Genomic DNA, 26,592 nt, shown 5'->3' on the forward strand with positions numbered 1-26,592 from the left:
ACGCACACACCCACACGCAGAGGCACTCAGCATACGGGGCCGTATCCAACAAGGATCTTTTGGTTTAAAATTAGATATGAACAATCTGTCAAAATGACTTTGCAGATGGTCGACACATGAATGATACACAAAAAAATTCAGAGTGTAAGCAGCTTCGCGGGGCGGTGGGGGGGGATGCTTCTCTGTTGCGCTATAAGACGGCAGCACCTGCTCCAGCATCTGGATGCTTCCAGCCTGTTCGTCCAGCTCCTCCTCCTGGTCTTTGACCTTGGCCTCCAGGTCGCGGAGCTGCTTCTTAACCTTGGCCAGCGAGGCCTCGTCCTTGGACTCCTGGGACGAGAGGTCCTGCACCTCGGCCTCCAGCTGCTGCAGCTTCAGGTTCGCCGTGCTAACTTCCATGTCCTTGTCCTGCAGGGGGGAGAAGCACAGCTGAGAGTGCACATCTGGACTGCGGGAGGAGGGCGGGGGGGTTCCCGCTGCGACGGAGCAGAGGGGCTCTCACCTGCAGCTGCTGGCGGAGGTTGAAGAGCTCGCCGGCGAACATGTCTTTCTCGCGGGCCAGCTTCTCCCTCTGGCTCCTCTCTCGCTGGACCTCGGCTTGAGCCTGGTTCTGCTCCATGTCGAACCTTCAGCGCCGACACACAGAGTGCACACTGAGAGGCCTCGCACGGCGATGGTCTCACTAACCACCCGATCACTGCCGCTTCAAAATGATTGTGTAATTAAGGGAACGCCGTTAAGCCTCTTTTAAAGGTCAAAGGTTAAAGATGTATTTAAGTATTAAAACCTTTACGCACCAGATGAGGCTTTTTTTCTTCTTTTTTTTTGCCGGGGCAAACGGCTGCGAGTATCACACTGTCCTGAAGCAACCCTTTACGTTTTTCAGGTAGCAGCTTTTCTTTCTGCACCGCGAACAAACGCGTTGCACACGGAGGAATCACGTCGGCCTCTAATGATGCTGTCAAGCTGATGCTCTGCGCCTTACACTCATCGGCCTCTTTATTAGGTTCACTGCGCTAGTCCAGGTACCTAATCAAGTGTCTGGTGAGAGTATATGTGTACATCACTTCAAGGCAGGAGGTCCTGTGTCTTCAATGATGTTATTGTGCCGACCCTGGTTGTAACTTTGTATTTTGATTTTAATCCACACAACTGCCGCTCACTAGATGTTATTTTCTCTTTTCTTTTCCATTCTTTGTAACTCCTAGACGTGGTTGTGCCAGTGTGAACATCCCAGTAGATCAGCAGTCAAATCAGACCTGTCTGGCAACCAAAAACCATGTTGTGCCATGTTCAAAGTCACTTACATCCTCCCCCTGATGCTTTGTACGTTGGCAGCAATGTGTGTTAACAAGAGGTTACAACATTTCACTTCACAAAATAGGTAGTGGTCAGTTAGTAAAGCAGCTGCTGCTCTGCCTTCTGAGAGGAGGAGATGACGTCTGTGAAAGTGCCTCAGATTGTCCCGCCGAGATGCCGAAATGCCTCCAAAACCAAACCTGGTGCAGCTTCACCTCCTCGGTCTCTGGAGCGTCGCGTAAAATTGTTTCCTACTGTCTCAAATTTGGGCTTCAGCCATTAGAGATGATTTCACATTGAAAACATTTTGCCGTCCTGGTGTCGTTGATTCGCGAGGCGGTTTTCGCTGATCATCAGTGTCAGTCCTCAGGGTTTAATGAGGTGATGCAGACGGCGGCACAACAAACCCATCGCACACACTAACAAAGACGCTTCGGAGCTCGTGCTGCACAGGCAGAGCTGAGCACACTGGGAGGGAGGCGGAGGGGTTGCTCTGTATATCAACGACCCCCCCCCCCTTCCCCCCTCCTACCACCACCCCCACAGCCACCCCACCCCAACCGCCCATTTGCAGTCAATTGGCTCGCAATAACGCGGCGGAATGTTCTCTTCAATTGTCTCTCGCAGAAAACACTCAGGGTTGGTGAACTTAACAGCCCAGTGTTTCGTGCCATCAGCTCGTTGCAATTCCCTCTCTCTCTCTCTCTCTCTCTCTCTCTCGCTCCCAAAAATAATTTCACCCATGGAGCGTCTTCAATTAGCCACGAGGGAGAGATCGCATTCCGCCGCGGCGGTGGCCTCTCGAGTGCTCCGAGTCCGACTCATTTTCCCTCTAATGCAATTCGGCAGATTACAGGAACATTTGAGTCGCCGTTCAGATGAAAGGAAAACATTAGCGTTCTGCTGAGTGGGTCCGAGTGTCTGCGCCGGCAAGAGAGAGAGGCGGTGGGAGGGGAGGGGTGTGCAGTGCAAAAATGTGTGATGATGCAATGGTAGGGTAGGGGAAGGGGAGGGGAGGGGGACTTGAGACTGGGACTGACTTCCTCTGCTTCTTCTCCAGCTCATGGTTGCGGTTCTGCAGACCCTCCAGGTGCAGCTTGGTGTCCTGCAGCTCGGCCGTCATCTTCTGGCACTTCTTCTTCAGCTGCTGCACTGAGCGCTGCACGTCCTCGCCGTCGGCCTGCAGCTCGGCCAACTGCGGCACACATACACACAAACACACACACACACACGTGTCAGTTCCACCCACTTTCACTTTCATATCGACGCCGCTGGATGGAGGAGCAGCGTCGGAGGCCGTGTTTGTGCGTCCCTACCCTCCTCTCCAGGTGCCTCTTGGCCTGCTGCTCCGTCTCCAGCTTGTCGTCAAACTCCTGCTGCAGCTTCTTTTTGACGAAGTCCGTCTCGCGGACGGCTCGGTTGTACTTTATCCGCCACTCGCCTCCTGGGGGGGGGGGGGCGATGAGGACAAAAGTGTTTCAGCTCGTGAAAATGCTGCCGCCAGGACGCTCAGGGATTCAGGCTCCTTCACGAGGGTTCGCACAGATACTGTCGGAAGATTCTGAAACTGAAGGCAGCCGCGCCGGGGGAGGGGAGAAAAAAAACACAAAGCGGCTGCTTGTGTCACAGCTCTAATCTTGGATCAACCTGAAGGGTAGAATTCAGAACGCGGCGCAACGGTCGTTAGAGGGGGACACGTCTGAGTGGCTCTCAGCCGACCCCTAATTCTGGAGCTGTCAGGGGCTCTCGGAGGGATCACAGCAGCCGGCCAGACCTTCAGGTTGGGGTTCATTTCCAGGCCTTATCATCCGCTCCTCCCTCGCTCGGCTCAGCAACAAGCGGCCCCCTCCATCAGCGCCGCTCATTAGCATATATATAGCATAATGACAAGTCGCAGGGCCACCGGCGCCGATCTGGCCGATTATTTTCCCATTCATCTAAGAATTCTGATATGCGCCGTAATGGCTTGTCTGCAGAGGAGAAGGTGGGGGAGGATGAGGAGGAGGAGAGGCAAGACGCTCTCAGTGGGAACTCTCTAACCCAGCAGGTGGAGACCAATCAGCAACAGGCATTAGCTGCTGCCCGGGAGGGGAGCATCTTAATCCCTCAGCGGCAAACGCCCAAAGTTTGAGGGTGCGCGTGTACTAATGGCATTTACTGAAGGAGTCTCCCGCCGGAGCCGTGGAACTATAACCGCACGCAACATTCCCGCTGCTACAATTAGTCTGAGGGGTTTTTCTCAAACTGTGCTCGTAATGTTGTTGAAAACAATGCTTTTGACCTGAGCTGACACCCCATTAAGCGAGTTGCAAAGTCGACCGTTTATGGGGGATTTGAAGACAAATATTTACAGTTGTGGTCAAATCAGCGGCCCCTGTTGTTGAAACGCGGAGTTTTCTAGCCTATGTTTGCAGGCTGATATTGTGATATTGTGTGACAGCCTCCAGGGACTGGAGGCCTCACTAGATTATTTTAAAAAATGACTGTTGTGATGCGGAATTCAACCAGACACAAGATAGATTTTGCGTCTCACATGAGAAACCAGACATTTTTCTCCATTTCTGCATCTGCTTTTGATGTGTCTGTGGAGTTAATTAAAGTGAGCCTGCAGTTTCAAGCTCGTCAAAGTGTCACCGTGAGTATTGCGATGTGAATTGCGATTCCTTTCATCACCTCTTCCCACCCCTTAAATCTCACAACTTTGCTCTAAAAAGGTTTGAGCTTGTTGTAGTGGTCCACAACAACCCCAACTTGTTTTTGTATTTTCATTCATACAGTATGACAGCGCAGAGGACTGCAAATATAATGCTTTGCTTGTTTGTTACTCCTTTGTTTTTATATTCCCACCCACTCGTACTGACCGGCGTCATCATCGTCGTCGTCCAGTTCTCCGTTGAGCTCGGACGTTTTCATGAGTCGCGCCTCCATCACCTCCATCTCCTGCGACTCCAGCTGCTTCTTCGCGCCGTCAAACTTCGCCTGCACCCGAATCAGTCAGAAGGAGATGTTTGTCACTTCAAACGGTTTCTTTTAAACGACAAGCTTTTTTGACTTTGGCGTGCGTGCGCGTGCGTGCCTGCAGGTCTTTGAGGTCCTTCTCCAGGCGGAGTCTCTCCGACGTCTCCGTCTCCAGCAGCTGCGAAGCTGACTCACTGGTGCTTCTCTCGTCGGCCAGTTCTGCCAACAAGTCTGCAATCTGGACAAAACGACAGGCGTCGTGATGGAAGGAAGGGGGCTGGCACGGAGCATCTTGGCCAAACTGGAAAAAAAAAATCAACTCTACGGCAAGAGGAGAGTGGCGACCCACCCTGCTCTCCAGTCGATCGGTGGTGAGTCTGAACTCGTTCCGCTCCTTCTCCATCCTCTCCAGCTTCAGCTTGTGCTGCTGGATCTCCTCCTAGAACACAGCATGTAGCTACTTCATGGGATGTTACAGGTAAAATACTATTGCAATGAAGTTCCAGAGCCACTCCTAGGAGTTGGTATGGAAAAAAAAACCAAAAGTAACCACTGTACTTTGACACATGACAAAGAAAAGTTTCCTCACGTCTTTGCTCTTCATCTGCTCCTCGCTGAGCTGGACCTTTATGAGTGGCTGCACCGTAGTGAAGAGCTTCCACCATGGCCAGTCCTTCACGCCGCGGTTCTTGTTGATGTTCTTCTGGATGCAGCGGATCGCCAGATCTTGAATCTAAAGGCACACATGAAAGACGGCAGTCGTCAAACAGGACGACATGGCACAAATCGATGCATTAAAGGCCCAGTGTGGACGATCGAGTGGTGCCTAGTGGCAGTGGTAAGTGAAGTGCTGTGTTAATGCTCTGGTTTTCTAAACTCACTTCTACCACTCCAGCTTTGCAACTTAGAGGCACAATTTGGCAGCCTCACTTCTTTGCAGATTAAATTTGTATGTGAATTTAAATGCATGTTATCAGAAATTGAATCCACAACAATTTATCTACCTACTTACAATCACAGAAGCTTTCTAGTTGCATTCTGCCAATAGATGCCTGCAAATGTTTGCCATCGGGCCTTCAAAAAAGAGCAAAGGCAATTATGATCCTTGAAATGTTGGGAGATTCCAACCATATTACAGTACAAATGGTTAAGAAGCAGAGAAATGATGCGGCAGCAAATGTCTCAGAGAGCACAAACCCATTACAGTAAAAATTAAAAAACAGAACTTCTCTTCTGCTGGTCGTCCTCGCTGCCGACAAACAATATTTGAAAAGCATTTATCTCCTCATTCTTGTCTTTTATTGCATCTGGATGCGCTAGCAGCTTCCCAGGACTGGAGACTGTTTCTGCAGAGCGCTTTCCAAAGGCTGGGAGCTCTTTTTTTTTTCTTTTTTTTGTAGGATTAATTAAATCAAACACGTCGGCAGCTAATTTCAAGTATTACGCATTTTTCCATGCTGCTTATGCATGAGGCTCTCAGGGCCGCGGAGGCAGATTACAGTGCGAAACCCAATTAGAGCAACACAATTCTCAGCATCAGGTTCACTTTGCCCGCAAGGTAGTCGCTATGACCAATTACAATTCGTCACGCAGGGGAATCCACAACGTGGAACAAAATGTGGTAAATATGTGGCAGAATGTTTAGGCAGGTTTCGCTTGTCAAGCCGCGTCTAAAAGAAATAGAAAAACAAAGAGAAGATTATATTCAGTGTGCACCGTGGATGAGCCTTTTGGCACCGGTGACACAGTGGAAGGTTGTGACAGCTATCAGAGCTGTGAGATGTGAAGAGACGGGGTTCAAGCTCGCAAGCCATCGCCGCGAGTAAATAGAGAAACCTTTTCATATTATTGTAAAATTAGAAAAAGACACATTTTCAAGATGCCAGTGTGCAGAAATGTGAAAAGAAATGATCTCTTGAAAACGGTGAATGAAATGTGCTACTCAGGCTTTTTGAAAACATCACCAGTATATTTAAGAATAACGTAGTCACTAAAAACATATAATTCTAAAATTGTGGTCTCTTGGTGGCTAGATCTGTTTTTTTAAAATAACAAATAGCATGAAGCAATACCCGATTAAAAAAGAAAGTAAGAAAAAAAAACAACCTGTGACCAAATCAGCCTGATCCTGCTCCCAGCCAGGCAGTAATTAATGATGGTAATCAATTTATACTAATACACTCCTTGTCAATACACAGTGTGCGATGTGAGGCCCAGTCTTAAGATGTTAGTCACAGTCTGAATATCCGAATAAATCTGTCCTCAGTTTAGTGTTCAAATTTTTGTTCACTATGTTTAAACTACAACAACAGACTTATAGAAAATATCTAAAATAAATAAATAACTTCAGTGACTGCAGTTAGCTCTAGATAGTTATCTTACTGTGTGGTCATTTACATGCCTCCCAAGTTGTCAATCACAGTTTTAAAATCAGCTGCGCTTGTACTGGAGAATTACTAAGAGATGTAGAGGCCAGTCCACTGCTACGCCACTGTAGGTTTGTTTCTGAGGTGAAACTTCAGGAGAGAATGTTTTTAAGGATGAAATATGCGGAATCCCTCTGTCTCCACATTGGGAGCGCGCTGCTGCAACCAAAGGAAAAATGTTCAAACGGATCCGGGGCGTTGCTATCTTTACATGCGCTCCTTTAAAATGATTTCAGTGCAAATAACTTCTCCTTTTCGTTTGAAATAATAAAAGAAAGCAACATTCACTGGGGACCTCAAGGACAAAACTCCCAAAGTGGTGAGTGTCTGCTGAGGCAAAATAACAGACTTTTTTTCTAAATGTCAGGCTGTCCCTTTGAGGAGACAGCTGAGGGAGGAGTGAGGGAAGAGGGAGGCGCGCAAGAGAAAGTCTGCTTTTGATTTAATGTCACACACTCGACTCGGGCTAAAGCTCCACAAGGGTAACGCGCCAGGAAATATCAATCCAGGCAACTTGTGACTTTCTGTCAAAAGCCGCATACATTCCTGCAAGTGTCCAGGAGACGCCTGCAGCGGCGGCGGCGCTCATCCGGCGCTCTTCCACTGGCAAATTATCAGCCACTGTGGCTGCGTGGAGTGGATACTTCACGCAGGCCAAGAGACACTGGAGCTCAATCAATTTCCACTGGAGGGATGACAGGAGAGCAGCGAGGACCCAATTGGATGCTATCGCACAATGATTATTGGAAGACTGAGCCGACGACGCACTCGACAATCCGCACGTGGGGAGATGAAAATCATTCCACCGCCTCCTCCCATCAATAATTATCTCAGGTGGAACACTGAAAGGATTCCGCCAGAGAGGAAATTCAGCTTCAGTCATAACTTAACTTGCAAATACTGTTGTATTCTTATTATTGACATGCTCTTGATAATTGAAGGTCACAGCCTGTCAAATCATTGTCATGCTTTAATGGAAAAAATGTGGCGTTTGACAGCGTAGGGAAGTCTTGTTTACTGTGCGTTTCCAACAAAAATGTCCTTTTTTTTTTTTAAATCTACTATCTTATCAGCAACCTCACTCGCTGATGTTATCTTTACTTTTTTTAATTAAACCGTGATGAATTGATTCCAAGACCTGATTTTGCTGATGTGCAAACTTTTGCATACTCTTTTTTTTTATGGACTTTATCCGCTCTGTTGGCCTCGGTTCAGTCATCCCCAACCTGGGCAGGCAGCCGGGATTTGTCACATGTGAACGCTGAAATTTCGCACGTTCACCTTGCCAAGCTCCCGACTGAGGCTCAACATTTTAGCTGGTCCTCAACAGTCATTCAGTGACCTTTAAATTAGAACCAAACCAACACAAAGAACACGTTGGCAAACAAAAAGATTTTTTTTTTCTAATGGAAATGTGCCAAACTGAATAAACAGCGAGTGTATTTCAAAAAGGCGGTCAGTTAGAAACCACTGAAGCATCATTTAAGATGAGCAGTCTTGTTGCAGAGGCTATGAAGCCACATACCATTAAACAATGTGCGAGTGGAAGAAGCTGAAAAACTAAAAACAATATCAATGTCTGCTGAGACCGCTGACAAAAAAAAAAATCAAATTTCTTCAAAATTTGATTGGTCCATTTTAAACACAACAAACACAAGCGTCATCCAGTTCTTCAAAAGATTTTCTTTCCATTAGGCCCCATAATGGTTTTTACAGGCTCTTTTTCAGATTTTGGAAACACATCTCTTCCTGAGGTGAGTTTCTGATTCGCTGCATTCATTCTACCCTGCCGTGGACGGACGCACGTGACTTGAAGTCATTTTATTGTTACTCACGACATCACCCACCAAACAATAGAATCTCCGGTGACACCTGTTACGTTTGTAATTGTGTTTCAATTCCAGCCTAAGCTGAGCTTAAGAGCAATAAAGTCGCATGACAAAAATAAATTCTTATCGTTCTGTAGGAGATGCATTTGCATGAGATCGGGACTGCTTGAGGCTTATGGGGGGAGGGGGGGGGGGGGGTCTCATTGCTAATGGATTTCCTAATTGCACGGTTGCTATGGCAAAGCTGAATGGTTTCCCAGTTCCTGATGTACTTTCAGGTTTGGGCAGTGCAAGCAGCAGGCTGCAGGAACTGTGCTGCGTGAGTGATGCCCTTTGGACCTAATAAGGGAATAAAATGCCCCCCCCCCTCCCCCCCAACCCCAGTTTCATATCCCCAAGGCCCATTAGTCCGTCTGTAAAATGCTAATAAGGGATGAGGGACGGAAGCCCCGCGACATCAACGGCCGTATCGATTCCCCTTATTTCAGCAATGACAATTTAATAGTTCCTCCGCACAGCCCAGCGTCCCAGCGGAAGAGGTATTTACTCACTGGGAGCATAGCATAGTGCTGCTGCCGAGCACGCGTGATTCTTTGTCACCGCCGGCCGGGCCGGTCGACCGGCCCGCAACGGCACATTCACTTAAACAGTAATCGCAGAGAGGTAGCGCAGCGCTCCATACATCACCAGGAGGTGGGGGCGGAGGTGGGGGCGGGGGGCCTCTGAGGTGGACAGAGATGTAGCCCTCACTCGCTGGGAGAAAAACGGAAGGCGGGCGGAGTAAAAGGGAAGTGTGAGTCAGCGGCACATCGGGGTGAAGCCGAGTGTGTGTGGCCGGAGGGGAGAAGGGTTGGGGGGTGGGGGAGGATCAATAAAAAGGCTGCACATGTGCATGGACGAGTCGATGTCACACGTCCCAGCGCAGGATCTCGTCTGGAGGAGGATTTGAGAAACGCCTTTATAATGAGGAGGAGATTTACCGCACAGCTAGTTAATATTTATATCACAAGCAACAACACAAGCTCAAAGCAGGGAGGCCCAATCAGAGCCATGAATATTAATGATTTGCCTTTGCGACCGGTGTGTGATTTGCGTTGCATTATCGGTTTGTTTCTCGCGACGAACCGTGTCGACCGGGTCCACTCCTTCAAAGTTCAGAAGAATTACGGATGTTGTGGTGGAAACGAGGTGTTTGTCCTTGTGTTCTTCAGGGCGAGAATCGATTTATCTCTCCCTCGTGGCGTGTTGCTCACCTTCCTCTTCTTGAAGGCCTGCCGAGCCACGTAGCCCCGGCAGGAAGCCTGGAACATGGTTAGATTCTTCCTGGTCTGATCATCCCTCTGCTCCTCCAGCTTAGCCAAGGTGCCGGCCCGGAAAAACAGCTGCAGTTCAACACAAACACACACACACACACACACACATTTGCTTTGTGACTTACTACAACTTCAAGGCACTATTTTTTATATATATAATAACAATTTCCAAATGGCAGCATCTATATTGGAACTGCTTTAGGACAGATGTGATTCATCTGAGATGAAAGTCTGCATCAGTTCATTTTTTTATGTTCTATAAATGATTGATAACTCGCACTTGAAATTGAACATGAAAACATCAACATAGCACATAAAATGACCACTGTTATATCGTTTTTTTTTATGCGTTTTTTGAGAAACTGTTAGAAGCAAATCTTCCCTGACACATTGACTTTCACTCTCGGGCTTTGTTTTAGATTGCATTACCCTAATTTGGGAAATAACAAACAGAACAATAATCCCAGCTGAGAGAGCAAACCCACACTTCATAAATTGCAAATATGTAGTTGCTGTGGGAAAACCTCCCATCCTTCATGACAGGACATATTTTATTGGCTAATCCTATTTAGCTTCTTACCTGTTTGTAATCCTGTTACATGCAACACGCTGACCTGCTTGAGAAACAGGCAGCAGTGTCAAAGCTTGTTGTTCTTTCAGTGGTGAGATCAGTCAATCTATGTGAGTGAAGGGCCAATTCAAACATTGTCACGATGTTTGGATGACTTTATTGGTCTTCTGATCCTTGCATAGGGGGATGCTTCAAAAACATGTTTTAATTAAATCTTAAAAAATCTTAAATGTATCATTATAAATATTATTATTATTATTATTATTATAATTATTATTATTATTATTATTATTATTATCATTATTATCATTATTATTATTATTATTATTATTATTATTATTACAATATTTTTTAGTGGGTGGAGGAAAAAAAATCCTTCCATTAGCAAAGCGATGCAATGTAATCTGTGAACAGTAGTCAGAAACTTGTTTCAGTTTTTATCTGGGACAATTTGTCTTGGCTGCATCTGATCAGGGCCAAAAAATTAGGTTAGCGGGCGAAAAAGGAAGCTGAAATTACGTGTTCTTGCCAGACAGGAAGTGCAGCCACAGTGGTCTTCCTCAGCTACAGTGGGACAAGACGTTCCGAACAGGTTTTCTACAGAACTCGGTTGTAACAATTGCGGGTTTTTTTGTGTTTCATGGTCTCCCACCAGCATGCCTATATAGACCTCTGACCCCTGACGTAAACAAGGCACTTTCCTCCACACAAATGCAGCCCATTGGATGTTATTTGCGCTTTGTGGTATTGTCTGTAAACCCGTGAGACACTCAGACCCGCAGCCCGACTGGCAACAACAACCATGACGCAGGTTCACGGTCACTTTAATCCCCTTCCTTCGCCATCCTGACGCTGGCTGAACCCTTTCACTTGCTGTCATGTGATTGGCGGATTCGAACTCTGCGTTCGCGTACAGACGACAGACGTGCGGCCAGATAACTAAGCAGTAGCCGCAGAGCGTCGTACCTTCGGGGCGGAGTGATGCAAAGAAGTCGGGACAATGACATCAGTCGCGTTTCTTATCGCGCTTTCACCGGAGGTGGTTTCTGCCTCACCAAAAGCGCCACGTGCCGCTCTCATGCGTGCGGCAGGTTTTATCGCAGGTGGCCGTCACCGGTGGCAGACTTGCACCCTCGGGTGAGTTCTGCCACGTCCGCTGCACTGAGGGGTTATTCGGGGTCGGTGTAATTGGCATGCGAGTGGCGGAGGTTGCTAGGGAGCCGCGGGGAAGAATGCTTTGTGAAAGGCCGACTGCGCAACTGAGTCCATTTCACACTCCAAAGTGTGACGCCGTGTGCCGCCGCTCACCCAGGCCCACTCCTGTCTATTTCTTCGCTCTCCTTTTTTGCCTCTTTTTAAAAAAGCGAGGTGAGCCGAGTGCAGCGAGTGCAGCATATGTGGGAGCACAAGTGCCTCCATTTTGTACATTTCAGTTCCCGCTGATTTCCTCCTTGGGCCGATGGCCACTTTTCCAGCTGACAAGATTAGACCCCAGCGCCAGGCATTGTTTCCCACGATGCCTCCGCAACGGTCGTGGCGAAAAGCAAATAAGACGAGCGCTTGTGAGAATTTGCTCTAAAGAGCTGAAAAAGAGAGCTGGGGAGTGAGGGGAGGTTGCGTTGGCGTGGGGGGGGGGGGGGTGTTGGTTGGGCATCTCTCCAAAAGGAAAGTGAAGCACACAACGATGAGCAAGGGGACTTAATGACTGACACTCCCCCCCGCCCCCCCGCAGCGAGTGTCTTGCCCCAAAGACGTGTTCTGACTTTCAAAAGGAATAAATCTAGCTGCAGATTTTTTTTGAGGTCCCTGATTTATTTATTTATTTATCATATAGCAGATCTTCATATTGAATCCAAGACACTACAGCAACCATGTAATAAAAAAACGCCCTCTTTATCTCTAGAAAACAGCCCATTTAGCCATCTGTTTACAGCCTTCAGCAAAATGTTTGCCTTTAGCATCCTGCTGAAGCTGTTGCTTCATTGTGATTTCCACATAGCAGCATGGAATCGACAGAGATACAGGCCCGAGGTGGTCTCAGCTGATGAGAGGAACACATTAGTTACCATGGAGAGGTGCCCTTTGTGATGTCACAACAGGATTGTGGGAACAAAACAGTTCTTTGGAACATGCTCTCTGAACTCTGACTGATAACTCTCACAACCTTTTGCTCACTGGATGACTGTTTGTTGTTTTATAAACTGCTAGACTGCTGACTGGGTGAGAGTCATGTTCATTTTACTGTCACACTCTTCATCTTTTGGATTTCTCATTTCTACTGGGTGGCTGTGGCTCAGTTGGTTGGTAGAGTGGTTGGCGAAGAGTTGGCTACAATGGCTGCAACTGTCCACATGTCAAAGCGTCCTTTGGCAAGACCCTGAACCCTAAATTGCTCCCAATGGGCCTGGCAGCGCCTCGCATGGCAGCAGCTACTCGGTGGTGTGTGAGTGTGTGTGTGAATGGGTGAACTGAGAGGCTTTGTAAAGCGCTTTGGGGTACCACGAAGTTGCTGAAAAGTGCTATATAAGTGCAGTCAATTTGTCAAAATTTCACACTGAGAATTACCCCATCAACCAATAACATTCGCCTCAGACTGCCAAGAACTTGTGTTACGCCGTCAGCTCTTATATTATTCTGTGAAAGTCCCTCTTTAATCAACTCTTTACAGGTGTGAACTGACGCAAAACACTCTCCTCTTTTGACGAGGAGCGCTTTACTTTGTCAAACGAACTCAACCTTTGGAATAACATACTCTCTTCCTGGGAAGTGGGAATAACTTCCCAGGAGGGGATAGACATTTGCCTAATACGACCTTGTTTTATTTTACTCACCCTGCTCAGACCCATGTGGTAGCTGCTCTTCTCCAAATCCAGCGACTCCAGGAGCTCCTCCACGGCCTAGGGTGCACGTACACAGAGTGTGAGAGAGAGACAGAGAGAGAGAGAGAGAGAGAGAGAGAGAATCTTTAAACAACTTCTGGTTCTGGTGGGAACTTGAACTGACAGCCTCACACTTGTGAACTAATGGCACAGTGCAGCCTTCCTTCTCTCTGTCACAATCCAGTCCCAGCTGAATTTCTGATTTCAAAGTGAGTCAGCCAGTATGTGAGGAAAAGAAAAACAAAAAGGGCTTCTCTAAACTCCCCGACACCACCACCACCCCATCCCCACCCTCCCAAACCAACCACGAACCAATTACAACACTTCACTAAGAATCCACCTGCTTAATCGCGCCGGCCCTGGTGCAGCTTTGGAAGCCTGTCTAGAAACGTTCCACAGACCGAGCTGGAGCTCCTCTGCCTGCACTGTAGTCGTATTGTTGCCTCGCCCTCTCTTCTCTCCACTTGAGATTCCTGCCTGAAAGACCTCACGTCTAAGTTTCCCCAGGACAGATTTGCCACAAGCACTGAGGGGCTTTTGTTTTGCCAGCGTTTCCACAGAAACTCAGCGCCGGCACATGGGAAAAGAGCTTTTCTTTTTCTTGACTCCATTCTTTTATTTCTCCCCATCTCTAATTTCTCTGCACAAAAAAAACATTTTGTATTTTTTCTCTTTACCTACAGTGTGTGGTTGCATCCTGGCTGATCAATAACTCTTATGGCTTTTTACACACTGGATGCATTTTTTTCCTTGGGGATTGCTGATTGGGAGAAAATATCTTTTTTGCCCTTGCACACTGCCAAAAAGAAAGCATTTTCATTTTTCAGGATGAAGAATTTTTTTTTTTTGGTCGAACTTTTACACGAGGAACTAACCATCAATCAGGTTTGCCTCAGACAACCTGGAAAATGGCTTAGATTTACATGGGGGGGAAACTTTCTTATCATTTTTTGGTATTTTTTTCTGATTTGGTCAGCTGGAGCAGAAGAGAGGAAGAGACTCAACAAACTGGTGAAGAGAGCCCTGTCTGTCCTGTGGCTGAAGTCTCATAGCTGAAGTCCTCATCCTGTGGTCACGGACAATGTTTATGCAGAGAGGTACAGAGAGGTACCGCCAGTCCTTCGTCCCCTCTGCTGTCAGGCTTCACAATCACGTCTGCTCCCAGTAGACCAACAACAACATATATAATGTGTAGTGGAAGTGGAGTATTGTCCATGTAATGGAGTTGTATTGCACATATCAGAATCAGAATCAGAATCAGAAACACGTTTATAAACCTACCTGGCAATAAATGTGTTTCTCATTCTGATTCTGATTCTGATATGTGCAATACAACTCCATTACATGGACAATACTCCACTTCCACTACACATTATAACTGGTAGATATACACTGTTATACTTTTTACTTTTTATATCTTTATTTTTATTGGTTGTAATGTACTTTTTTCTTCTTATTTATTGCCAATTTGCTAAATAGAACACTTGTGTGAAAATAAGTGCAAAAGAGGGATATGTTATCTAAACTATATTATCTGATGAATGCCTTGAAGGAGTGGATGGACCCAGAGTATGTTGAGGACAATACCTTGGCTATTTTGTGTTTCTTGCTTGCGTCACTGAGTAATTTGGATCTTTGCAGCAAAAGCTTTCACACTTTTGTGTTCCATCACACATCAGTGTGTTAAGGCAGTATTTTTCATGTTTCCCTCTTGAGAATATTTATACCATTGAGTTTCCATCCATCCATCCATCTTCTGTCACTGCTTATCCTGCAATCAGGTCTTTTTCTTTCAGCTATCTAAGGGCAAAGACGGGATCCTGACCTGGATAAAACGCCAATTTGCCACAGGGCAACATTTAAAACAATCTAAAATATACAAAAAAACAAACACATGCTTATTATAAAAGACCCTGGGAATAACCTTGACATCCACAAGTACACCTGCTCGTACTGTTAACTTAAGGTTGGAGGCGGTGGGAAGGGGAAAGTTTCAAAGCCAAAACGCAGCATTGCCTTTTTACCAGGCGCAATGCTGATCAGGTTGAGTGGATGAGATCATCGCAACGGCTCTGATGAATGAGGCTTTATTTCTCTGTCAGTTTGGCTGCTGACAGATCAGCAGCAGGCGTAATGAAGCCGCCTCCTCCTCCTCCTCCTCCGCCACGTCAGTCTCGGCTCGGCAGGTTGACTCCTCTCTGTGTGATTGACTTACTCGCTTCTCGTCCTTCACAATGTAGTTCCTGCCGTGCTTCTTGGTGAGGTGCGGCGCCAGCACGTCGAACCGCCGCCGGAACTCAGAGAACACCATGTGATCGGGGTAACCTACGCGTTTGGGAAGCATGATTTCCAAAATGAGTACATTTTCTGTTATATTTTGCCATTCTAGCCCCGTCCTCAGCGTGGGATTTGAGCAGCTCACTCACCTTGCCTATAGATCCGCAGCGCGTTGAGCAGCTTGGAGCCCCGCAGCTGAGCGCGGAGCAAAGCTGCATCCAGCTGCATCAGGCCCAAATCTCCAGGCTCCCCTTGCGCCTCGCCTTCCCCGCCTTTGAACAGGGATCCGCTCAGAGCCTTGAGGGCGTCCGCCTTGGGCAACACGCAGTGAACAAAGTGAATCCTGGACCTCCGCAACATATCAAGGAGAGCATCCTGGAAGAGAGAGGGCGCAGGGTGAGGGCCGACACTGGCGGCATCAAGCAATTAGTGGCTTAACCTCTTGAGCTGCAAGCACACAAACTACACACAAAATACAACATTTAAGAGGAACATTGGGCAAATTTGGGAACTTTCAGCCACCATTTCTTTTTAGAATTTTCAACTCTATTCATTCATTGCTGAGTGATTTTTTTTAAATTATTGGTTAAGGTTAAAGCCCCACTGATCCCAAAGGATGTGAAATTTGTCATACACATCCCCTGAAGGAGCAGTGGGCAGCGCTCGGGGATCATTGGGTGATCTAACCCCCCAATGGCCAAACAAAAATACTGACTGCCAAGCAAGGAGTCAATGCAAACGATTTTTATAGTATTTGGTATGACCCAGCCAGGTATCAAACCCACAAACTCCCAGTCTCAGGCCCACTAAGAAAGTGTGTTTCAAGACCTGTATGTCGCTCTTTGAAATTGCGAATCAAGTTTGTTTTTTTAAATCTATTTATCTTTCACCTTTTCGTGTCAGTATTGCGGATGACATCGCCTCCAAGTTTGTAAAGAAAAGACGCTCTCAAAGTGGAGGCTTGAGAGGGAAGTGGAACGTTTAGGAATAGATATTTAAGTGCAGAACCCACAATGAACGTCCTCGAGATTGCAAATGTGCACATTATGAAAGCCACCTGTGATAACCGGCTGGTTTGCAGGCTAATTCAGTGATAAAAGCCCTTCTTTCGTGTGATAAGAGTTGTTGCAAAACAACAGCTGCGTAGCGGCTTCCCAGACACGACCGCCGCGGCTCAGATCTGTGTCTGGGGTTAGCCAATTACTGCCCTTTCCACGCATCCAATTTCTTTAAAGCTAAATTAAACAGTTTAGAGGCCGCGCTGAGGTGCAAATTGCACTGCATTACAGATTCGCGGCAGGTTGCAGTGATGTGTCTGTTGTATAAACCTGCTGCGTTTCCCTGGAAGCCACTGAGCAAATTAAACAGGAAGCAACTGAAGGTGCAAACAAGGACGTCGGCTCAAAGCAGTGCGATCTGCACCGAGCCCCCCCCCCCCCCCCCCCCCCCCCCCTCCCCCGTCCTCTCACCACTTGAAGCTTTATCTGGATGCACAGGGATTTCTTCTTGATGGCCGCCACGCCCGTGGTGAAGGTCTTCCTCATGCTGGTAGCTCGTCGCAGGGACAGCTGAGAAACGCCCTCCAGGCCAGCGATGGAACTGGCCAGGACCGCGGCTCCGCCGGGTCGGTTCATGAAGAGGGAGCTGATGATTTTCCTGAAAGAGACGCAGCAGCGCTGCAGAAAACATGAATCGAACATGCCAAAAAGTCATGTCCTGCGCCGGTACTAACTTTTGAGAGTCCTGCAGGAGGCTCACGGCGTTGACGGAGGCGGGGTTCTGCCTGGCGTAGTTAAGCCAGCCGCTGGTGTTGTACTCCACCCAGTCTGTGCCGTGACTGTGGCCCAGCAGGAAATGGTCAGGCTTTTCGCTCTTCAGGAGGAAAGTGTGACCTGGTATAAATTGAGTAGGATGCATGAGGTGCTGTGGATCGGCCTTGGTGCACAGCAAATGTGAGGATGAAATGTCGACTCGGCTGTTGGGACGTGACGGCATCATCAACATTTTGATAGACATGTGGTGGTTAGATACGACCCCTTGTTTTTCTTTTTCTTTCACCTTCAGCAAAGCAGAGCAGCCCCGTGGTTTTCCATCATACTTTGCACTACTTAATCACGCCCAGAAAACAGTGCGCAAAGTGACTTTTATTTTTGGTGGGGCGTATCAGTGCACCAAGTTTTAAATTTGATGTTTGGAATCATTTTGGTGTCATTAAGCACCAACAGCACTTTATACTGGTGGTGTAGCATTCCAAGGTAAATTGAATGTTTCACAAACACCAACTACTGCCCTTTCCCCAAGACTTTATTTCCCTTTTTTAACACTGCAATCATGTGTCATAACATAAACTTGCTCCTGATATGCTGTTGTGCTGTGTGCACTGGGACGTTGATACCATCACATCCCCACCAGGCAGCGCGGGGTGTTTAAAATGTTCAGGGTAAGTGGTAACTTTGCCACACAACATTAGATGAGTTTCACCACTGCGTAAACAGAATGCGCATCATGACTCATCTGCATTGTGTTTGTCAGATGTAGCTCATTGAAGGTCTTTTATCCGAAGTGTAATTAGCGCCTCAAGGTTTGTGCGCCTGCGAAACAGTGAGGTCGCAGTTTCTTTTTCATTTTTTCATCACATCTCCCCTGACTAATATAATATACAGTATGGATGGATGGTTAAAGGCTTGGTCACTTGGCACAACAACAAACACATCATACTTAATAGGAACTCAGTCGAAGGACTTCCAACGGATTGCAGAGCGTTGAATATGGATGTTGTTGCAGAGGAGATTGAAAAAGACAAAGAGAAACAAGCGTGAAGGACAGACTTCCTGTGTGTGTGTGGTCAGTGAGCCGCTCAAGAAACGAGAAAAAGTCTGTCCTTCACTGAATTTATTTGCTCCTAAGATGTGCAGTTTTCCAAAAGAACCATTTGTGACATCACAAAGGGCACCATTCCCTTTACCAGGTTAGGGACAACCTCCCCAGCTCGGTGTACATTCTGCCTTCTTGGGCCTGCTTGTTTTTGTTCTCCCTCAAGCAACAGAGCAGAGCATCGGTTTCAGCAGAAAGCTAAAACTTGTTGTGGGTTTTTTTTCAGCTAGAGGTCTTAAATGAAAGGATTTGCTGCATGACTACCAGATAACATTCGGGTAGACCACTTTGAGGTTGACGGTCCGGACCTGTGACTTTGTGGAGCTCTTTCATGTAATCCAAGTCTTTGCGAGCTAAAACAAAGACGCGAGCTACGTGTCTTTTTAGTATGCACGCCCTCGCCTTGCCTTTGCTCTCGCCTTCAGCGGGTCCGTAGTAGCTGAACAGACGTCCCAGCAGAGTCTCCTCACATCCCGCTGGCTGCAGCGCCTCCTCCTCCATCAGCCACAGCAAGCCCCGCGCCTCGTCCGTCCGCCCCGTCCGCACCTGTGCGCACAAAGGCAATCATGTCACAAGCTCTCGGGGCAAACCAGGCTCTGTTTGACTCCAAGTCCTTGTCCGTGTCATTTGGTGCGTTGCATACGACGCTCAGTGAATTTATAGTTTAAGCTTTTAAAAAATTGGCTTACAAGATGAAAATATTCAAGCGAATTAACGAGACTTCGTAAAGCTTAGTAAGAGACACCGCAAACAAGAAAGAAGCAGGGGTAAACAACCCCCGACAGGTCACATGAGCTATTCTGATTCTGATTCTGAGCTCAGGGTTTGCTACATCAAAGTTAAGTCAGCAAATCTGTTTTTAAAAAAGGCTGAAGCTGCTAATGTGAGCACACAAGCTGCATTGTGAATAAGGATATTTCATGTGAATTAAATAAAAAAAAAATTATGTGGATGCTCATAGTTACCTTCTGAGTTGGCAGGGAATTGGGATAGTTGGCAAATTGACACAACTTTAGTGCTAGCATGCTCTTATTGCTCGTATTATTTTCACATTGAAAGTATAAACAAGAAACATTTCCTGTTGCTTTGTTATCCAGCAGTTTTGGGGATCAAGTTAGCATTTTCAATTAATTGGAATTTCAAGAACAGAGGCTTATGGGAAAACAAAGGCTAGCAAGGGATTAAAAATTTCATTCTTATTACAATTACCACAACCACAAAATAATATATAACCCTTTAAATTCTGTGATGGTTGCGAACAGGTGATTGTGACTTCAAAGAGATTTGCTTTTGCACACTGCTCTTGCAAGTTTGAAAGATTAGTATTCTGTCTGAGGACAATGAGAGTGAGCCGCTATTGTTTATAGGATAACAGTGAGATCCGCCCATGAGGTAGCCACCTCCGTGAGGAGCGCTCGTGTTAGCAAAACATGTCCCAGCAGCTTTGCGGCGACAACGCTGGAGACGTCCTTATCAGCAGAGCACATGGCACCGACTTCAAAAGCAGCACAGAGACGAGTATCAGCGCAGTGGAGATGAGCGAGAACGACGGCTGCTAACACTGTCTGCGATAACGGGTGAACGTGAGGAAAGAAATCTGTGCGCCGCCCCCGAAGGAACGGTGCTCGAGAAGTTTCCCGTCGCTCCGCTCCATGGAGGGAAAAAAGAAAACTGCTTGGATGAGGCGGAGCAGGGTTTTTTTTTATTCCCCCTTCGGATTTTGTCGACTCCAGTCCGATGCCTCCGATGACATTCCCATTAGAGCGTGGGCCCATTACAAAGTGCGGCGCTCAGACCAAACGCACTCGAATTATCACAATGTGATCTATGACTCGTTAAGCTCTGCCAGCCTCTGTTTCCATGGTGCACATCACAGGCTGCAAAGGCCAAGCATCGATTTTCTTTCTTCAAGTCAATTCTCTAACCTTTCCTCCACCGCCCCCCCACCCCCACCCCCCTGTCGGCCTCCAACAAACAACCTCTTTAATATTAAAATCCAGATCCTTCTGATGCCTTGAGATAATAATCGTTGTTGCGGCTGGAGACCATCGGAAAATAGACCATAAAAGAGCTTGCCGTTCCACTGGTGATCTGGGAGGCACAAGGAAGCAAGGAGTCGTAGCGGCTCCAGACGTTTGCATGGAAAACATCCATGGGACCAAGTCTGGAATGACGGCGGCAGACTTACCAGCGCTTGACTGGAGGCTTGATCCACCATGTCAACAGACCGAGAGGAGCTGGGCTCGGTGTCATCTAAAGCCAGCTCGATGTTCTCCTGTGGGAAGAAGGGCAAATCGACAGGCTCTTTAAGGCCCCGTGGTGACGCACAGAGCTCAGTTTCTACTTGGAAATTGTGTTTGAGGTGGAGTGGAAAAATAAATGTGCTTGGGTTAAATTTCAGAGTGACTTTTAGAACTAGTCCAGTCTGTGGTTTGAGCAGCCGAGGCGCTTCAGGTTGTTCCCTCTATGTTTTTGAAAAAATAGGGGATTTTACTGTAGAAGTAAAGCAAAAAAAGGAAACGTAAGAGGCTCAAGGGGCTTATCGAAAGGTCTCGAGGCTGAACCCTCAATGAAACTTTAACAAACAGGTATTGACCGATGAATTAACTGAGTTGGGATATTCGAACACAGGATGGGCCTACAATCTGATCCAGTGGGTAAGTCTTCTACGTCACTACGTTATCAGTTCAACTAACGCTAATGTTGCGCACTGATTTGTGTATGACAGCATTCATTTCCATTTTAACATTAATGTTTTACAGTCCCGACTATGAAATCGAGCTTTTAGAACATTCAAGCAATTAAAGCAAAAGCAACATGTGACGCTCTAGGCACTCGGTCCTCCAGTATCTGTAATTATTACCGACAGTCAACTGCTTTCTAAATCTGAAATCTTCTATTCAGGAAGTCAAAGACGTATTCGATGAAAAAACAACACATCTAAAATGATAACAAGACCCTGGCATTTACCAAGACTGTTTTTCCTCCAAGTAAATGGAAACCCGAAAAGGTTTCATTACCGTAGCAGGGAATGGCATTTCTGAGCGGAATTGTAGACGGTCAATTACAATCACTCGAGCAAAACAGGCGTGCAAACGTAAAGGCGGGAAAGGAGGTGGTGCTAATGGTGCAGCCGTGACGGGAGCCAGTGCTTAAGACAGCTGTGGATTTGAATCATCCGGAGCAAGTTTTTTTTCTTTTTTGTCTGCCATGACGAGTCGGTGTACAGGGGTAAACACAAAAGTGTTGCACATCCTTTCAGCACTGGAAGTGCTTAATTCGAAGATTGAAAGCTCGTGCCCTTTCTGTGGCTCTCCACCGTTGACATTACATTCCTGCTCAAACGAGAGCGACCAAGTTTTCAACGACAGCTCTTCACAAGTTTACTTCCAAGCTGCACCGGCAAGAATTACACTATAGAAATTTATGCAGTGCTTCACACCGCTACAGTTCTCCTTTGTTCCAGGCAGGAGGTGTGGGCGGGACCGTGGGTGAGAAATCCCAAGGTTCTTCTGCTCGGTCTTAAAAGTAATATGAGGAAATTTTTCTGTTTAACTTTGGTGTGCATTCAGCAAACTTTTAAATACAGGTACAGCAGCACACGACAAGTGCGTGGTATAACTTGGCACTCTAGTAGGATGGCAAAGATTTTGATTCAGCAGTCTCGCTCATCTATTTTGAAAAATATCAGCAGATTCAGTTCCTTTCAGTTCTGGCAAAAGATGGAAGAACTTCCTGCTAGCTGCCTTTAACAGCAACAGCAGTTGAAGATAAACAGAAAGCGAGTGCAGCTGACGCTACTGTTAGGTGCAGTGAATTGTAAATAGTCGCCGTTTAACTAGAACGTAATGGCATTCTTACTTCTTTACAAAAGCACACGTGACATTGTTCCCAGCTAGATATGAGAGTATTGAAGAGTTCAGTAAATCACCAAAACACTATGGCAGCTTGCTTAAGGTGATAAAAATGTGGCTAATGTCAGCCCTAACACTGGTTGGACACCTCCAGCTGTAGCAACCTTAGCTTAGCTAGCAGTAAAAAACTAAATATTGTCCCATTTGAAAGCAATAAAGAGGTTGGCCCAATCACCTTGCAACTTGGTGCTCCCTTTTTCAAAAGGCTTCCTAGGGGTTCTTTGCAGAGTATTTACAGAAGCCGTCCCCCTCAAACTTTAAATATTGGTCAGGGTGAGCGCTTGAGGGGTGCGTTCCAGCACTGCCAGAGAGAAATTAAAAAGTGGGCAGAAGAAAAATAGCTCCTTCTTTCTGGGAGCAACGCAGCCGGCGGTGCAGCTGGGTGCGTTGCTCCCAGTGGCCGTCGGTGGTGAGTAACTCTACTTTGATCTGGATGGAAGAGGTGAAGACTGGCATCGCTAATGAGCGGGCCGGACGCTTGAACCCGGCTTGTCGCGGCTGATGACAGGTGGGCGGGACAGCGAGACTGATGAGCAAGCGCAATGGGGGCCGATACATCTGAGAGAGTGCGGCGGGTAAAATAATGTTGGGGGGGAGGGAGAGAGATTGGAAAAGAGGTGGGAGGCAGGGAGAAAAAAAAAAGGGGACCTCTTTGTATCTCTCCAACTCCTGCACGAAGGTCCGCTGGTAGAAGAGGCTGTGCAGGCGCTCCTGCGTGTAGTTGTGGCATAGGTCCTCAAAGGTTGCGCCGCACTCGCGTTTCGCCAGCCGAGGGTTCTGGAAGCCCGGGGTGTCCACGATGAGCAGGGAGCACAGGGGATGTTGGCTGGATTTCAAGGCCCTGCAGCCACACCAGGCCAAACGTGTAAGAGCGGAGCACACAAAACACACTGGCACCGCGGCACTCCAGGCAAGATTCCATCGATTGCATTCGCAGCGAGAAAACATTAGCCTTAACCTCAGCTCCGTGCTGCTCCTCACCCCCTAACATTAAATGCCAGCACTCGGCTCTTTCTGAAACTGAATCTTGCCACTTTAGGTTGCAACCATGACACGCACTCTTACCTCTCTGGCATGACCTCGAGCAGCAGCTGGATCGCACAGATTCCAGCTGTGAAATATAAGCTCAACCTCGAAGAGACAAGACTTTGCGATGGTCCTGTCCTGCTTGCGCTGAATTTTTATAACCAAATAGTGTCCTTTTAGTCAAATTTTCTTTTAGGGAATTTTTTCACAGTAGATGGTGAAGCAGAAACATGGGAAGTGACGGCGAGCCAAGCCATTCGCTTCCGTTGCAGTAGTTCTGTCATTGGATGGTGTTTTCATATTATTAGAAAAAGACAGAAAGGCACTAAAGTGATTCATCACCTTACTCATGACAGGGTACGAAAAAATTAAACATCACTGTTAGCGTGTGGTGCTGCTAATGTCACTGTGAGCACCAGTAGCTTAAGCTTGCCCTAACCAAAAGCTTCCTATGGGCTCTGATGCATGACAAATCCAAAGGGTTTTTTCAGTATGATGCTGTAATGTATGTTTTTTAATAAAGATTATATAAGTAAATCTATACTGACTGCTCCCCTCAGGGGTTGCCAAAGCAAACAGGTTTTTACTGCAATGGCCCCTCCTCACACAACATTTGAATTTATCCGAGCCTTGGGACCAGCACTGGGAGGACACCCAAGGAGTGCACCCTTGAGGCCAGAGAGAAAACATGACAATCAGTTTTACACGCATCGAGCTGCATTAAACACAGACTACTCTCCTGAGCATTTCAGCAAGCCATAACCTCCTCAATTCAACGCGACCCAGGTTCAGGGCCTGATCGCAAACACTCACCGGTTTATAAAAGAAACAAGGGTGGTGAAGAGCTCAGAGTAGAGGGCCGAAGCCATGGCCTCTAAACACTCCATGGCTGTGGCTTTGGATCCTGCTGCAGAGAGTGAGCAAATACAAACAATAAATCAGACAATCATGATTTCCAGCAATAATATGCAGGTGGATGGCAGCGTAAAAGCTCTGGTCAGAATCATTTTCCTGCAGAATGAAATACGGTATTGAAGCCTTTGTCATTTATGATTCTGAAGTATTGGGATCAAACATCCCGCTCTCATGTCTGACCGTGCATCAGTGTCGACCTTCCTACTGCGAGGGACTTTTCTTTAGCCGTATCCTCATGACCTTCAAATTGAGTAGCAGGCCGGACCAAAGTCAGGAGAGACCAGCACACGTGTAGGGTGTGTGTGTGAGTGCCGGGGAGGGGAGAAAAATCGATGCGAGGCAATTATGATTTCAAGGACATTGAATGAAAAGTGGATCCAAAGTTGTTTGTCCCAGACTGGTGCGCGTGTACTTATCTGTCAACAGCCATTGTGTAAAGCTGCGCTATTCACTGCGAAGATAAGCTTTACTTCTTCCGCAGCATGCAATTTCCCTTAGGTGATGAGCAGACGCTTGTGTGTGCATGTACGTGTGTGTGTGTGTGTGTGTGTGTGTGTGTGTGTGTGTGTGTGTGTGTGTGCGTGCGTGTGTGTGTGTGTGTGTGTGTGTGTGTGTGTGTGTGAGGGACCAGAGGCGAGTGCGGCACAAGGGTAATGTTTGGAATACCTGCGTCGGCTGTGCCGTTCTCGTCAGGCGCCTGGCGGACCGAGCTGGCTCTGGGCAGCGTGCCCTTGGCCTGGTGCTTAAAGATGCAGGAGGAGAGCTCCTCCAGGGTGCAGCCCAGCAGGTAGGCCGCCTTCTGGGCCCACTCGTGGCGTGCAAATTGTTTTCTGCCAGCTGAGACGCATGCATGAAAAAAAACAAAAAAAAAACGCCATTAGCCCTTGTGACTTCCCCAAAGCTCAGCCCAGGCACGGAGCCAGCCAGGTGGACGTTGTGTCTCTGACAGGCTGGAGTCCAGGCGATGGTGCTGGAGGGAGCAGTCGACTGAAAGCATGTCGAAAAACGCTGAAAGGGTTTCAAAATGTTGGAGGTGTACGAATAAGAGCACATGTCCTACCTTAAAGGTGCCACGATTACAGATTTTTTTCTTTTATTCAGGAATTGGCTGAAATAGCTACTTTTATGGAGCTTCCTTGTAAAAGTGACACTTTGTTGGATAAGCCATGTTTGGAAGGAAAAACAAACAAACAAAAAACAAGGCAGCCCTGAAATAGTTTTAAAGGGAGAGACTGGAATGATGTCTCGCTAACCTGACGGAGAGGTATCATTGCCCTCTGTGACATCACAAGGGGAAGATTTTCACAGTCAACATTTTCAGAGAAGTGGAGGTGGGAGAAGAAGTAAAGCCTTTCCAATTTCTGTGGGAGGTTCATCAAGCAGTCGAAAACACGATAATGTCGGAAAACATCTGTAAATTCTGCATGACACGGGACCTTTAAGCAACAAATCTTAATCTGAATAAAGCATTAACTTCCAGTCATCATTTTGAAGAGGTCAGTGACGAGAAAGGAAGAGGAAACTATGTTTCCCATCAGATCAGTGGTTGAGAAGCTGTTTTCTGACTGAAATATTCTGATCTGAGATCAACATGAGTTTTAATCCACCATGAAGAGCTATCTTCCAAGACCTGGGGGAGAAACTGGGGAATGGCAAACAGTAACAGGGCTCTATCTGTTTGATCAGATCAGCAGAGACCCCAGCTTGGTGTCTCGTGTGTCTCGGCAGCACGGATGAAAGGGGAAGAAAACTAATTCAAATACTGGCTACTGGCTCCGTCTACGTTCAATGCATATTTGCCGCTGCAATTATTTAAATAAACACAGGAAATGGGGACCACTTAATTTGCCAGTATGGACTCCCGGAGATTCATACACATATGTAAAATCATGGAGCAAATGCCTGCAGATTATCATTACTGCATATGCTGTTTCATAGAACTATTGACATGACATTACACAGACACATCCCTGTCTATTTCCTGGCATAATTTAAACTTCCTCTTCCTAAACTAGGGATCAGTGCTGCCCTCTTGTGTTGCGCCGTGAACTGACACTTTGTCCTGTGAGCAAACAACGCATCGTTGTTTTATTCATTTCAGAATCTGCGCAAGTCTTGGCAGTATTAAAAAAACATATACATATATGTATATATATATATATATATATTTATAGATATATATGTATAATGGTGTACAATTGGAGCCTTGCCTCTCAAGGATTGGATCCGCTACTGTTTATCCGTCTTTAGTCACCCAACACTCACTGATTGCTCAACCACAGCGGAATCCATCCATACACTTTAAGTGTAT

At 46.9% G+C, this 26,592-nt stretch overlaps 1 protein-coding gene across 1 annotated transcript in view; it reads right to left on the bottom strand.

Moving 5' to 3' along the window:
- Nucleotides 1-26,592, bottom strand: part of LOC142884576 (unconventional myosin-XVIIIa-like) — a 62,788-nt gene that overhangs the window by 15,243 nt on the left and 20,953 nt on the right. The window contains exons 14-32 of the mRNA XM_076020314.1: nt 24,948-25,118; nt 24,180-24,273; nt 22,989-23,181; nt 20,615-20,701; nt 18,834-18,972; nt 17,285-17,444; nt 17,022-17,208; nt 15,702-15,927; nt 15,491-15,600; nt 13,228-13,293; nt 9,766-9,894; nt 4,847-4,990; nt 4,607-4,696; nt 4,376-4,495; nt 4,161-4,278; nt 2,616-2,743; nt 2,340-2,494; nt 503-626; nt 208-408 (exon numbers count right to left, since the gene is read on the bottom strand). Of these exons, the coding sequence (XP_075876429.1) occupies nt 208-408; nt 503-626; nt 2,340-2,494; nt 2,616-2,743; nt 4,161-4,278; nt 4,376-4,495; nt 4,607-4,696; nt 4,847-4,990; nt 9,766-9,894; nt 13,228-13,293; nt 15,491-15,600; nt 15,702-15,927; nt 17,022-17,208; nt 17,285-17,444; nt 18,834-18,972; nt 20,615-20,701; nt 22,989-23,181; nt 24,180-24,273; nt 24,948-25,118 (2,642 nt within the window). The remainder of the gene's footprint in view (nt 1-207; nt 409-502; nt 627-2,339; nt 2,495-2,615; nt 2,744-4,160; nt 4,279-4,375; nt 4,496-4,606; nt 4,697-4,846; nt 4,991-9,765; nt 9,895-13,227; nt 13,294-15,490; nt 15,601-15,701; nt 15,928-17,021; nt 17,209-17,284; nt 17,445-18,833; nt 18,973-20,614; nt 20,702-22,988; nt 23,182-24,179; nt 24,274-24,947; nt 25,119-26,592) is intronic.

Source organism: Nelusetta ayraudi, unplaced genomic scaffold (genome assembly GCF_046127955.1).
Source record: "Nelusetta ayraudi isolate G7.1 ecotype Tasmania unplaced genomic scaffold, CSIRO-AGI_Nayr_v1 ptg000011l, whole genome shotgun sequence".
NCBI lineage: Eukaryota > Metazoa > Chordata > Actinopteri > Tetraodontiformes > Monacanthidae > Nelusetta > Nelusetta ayraudi.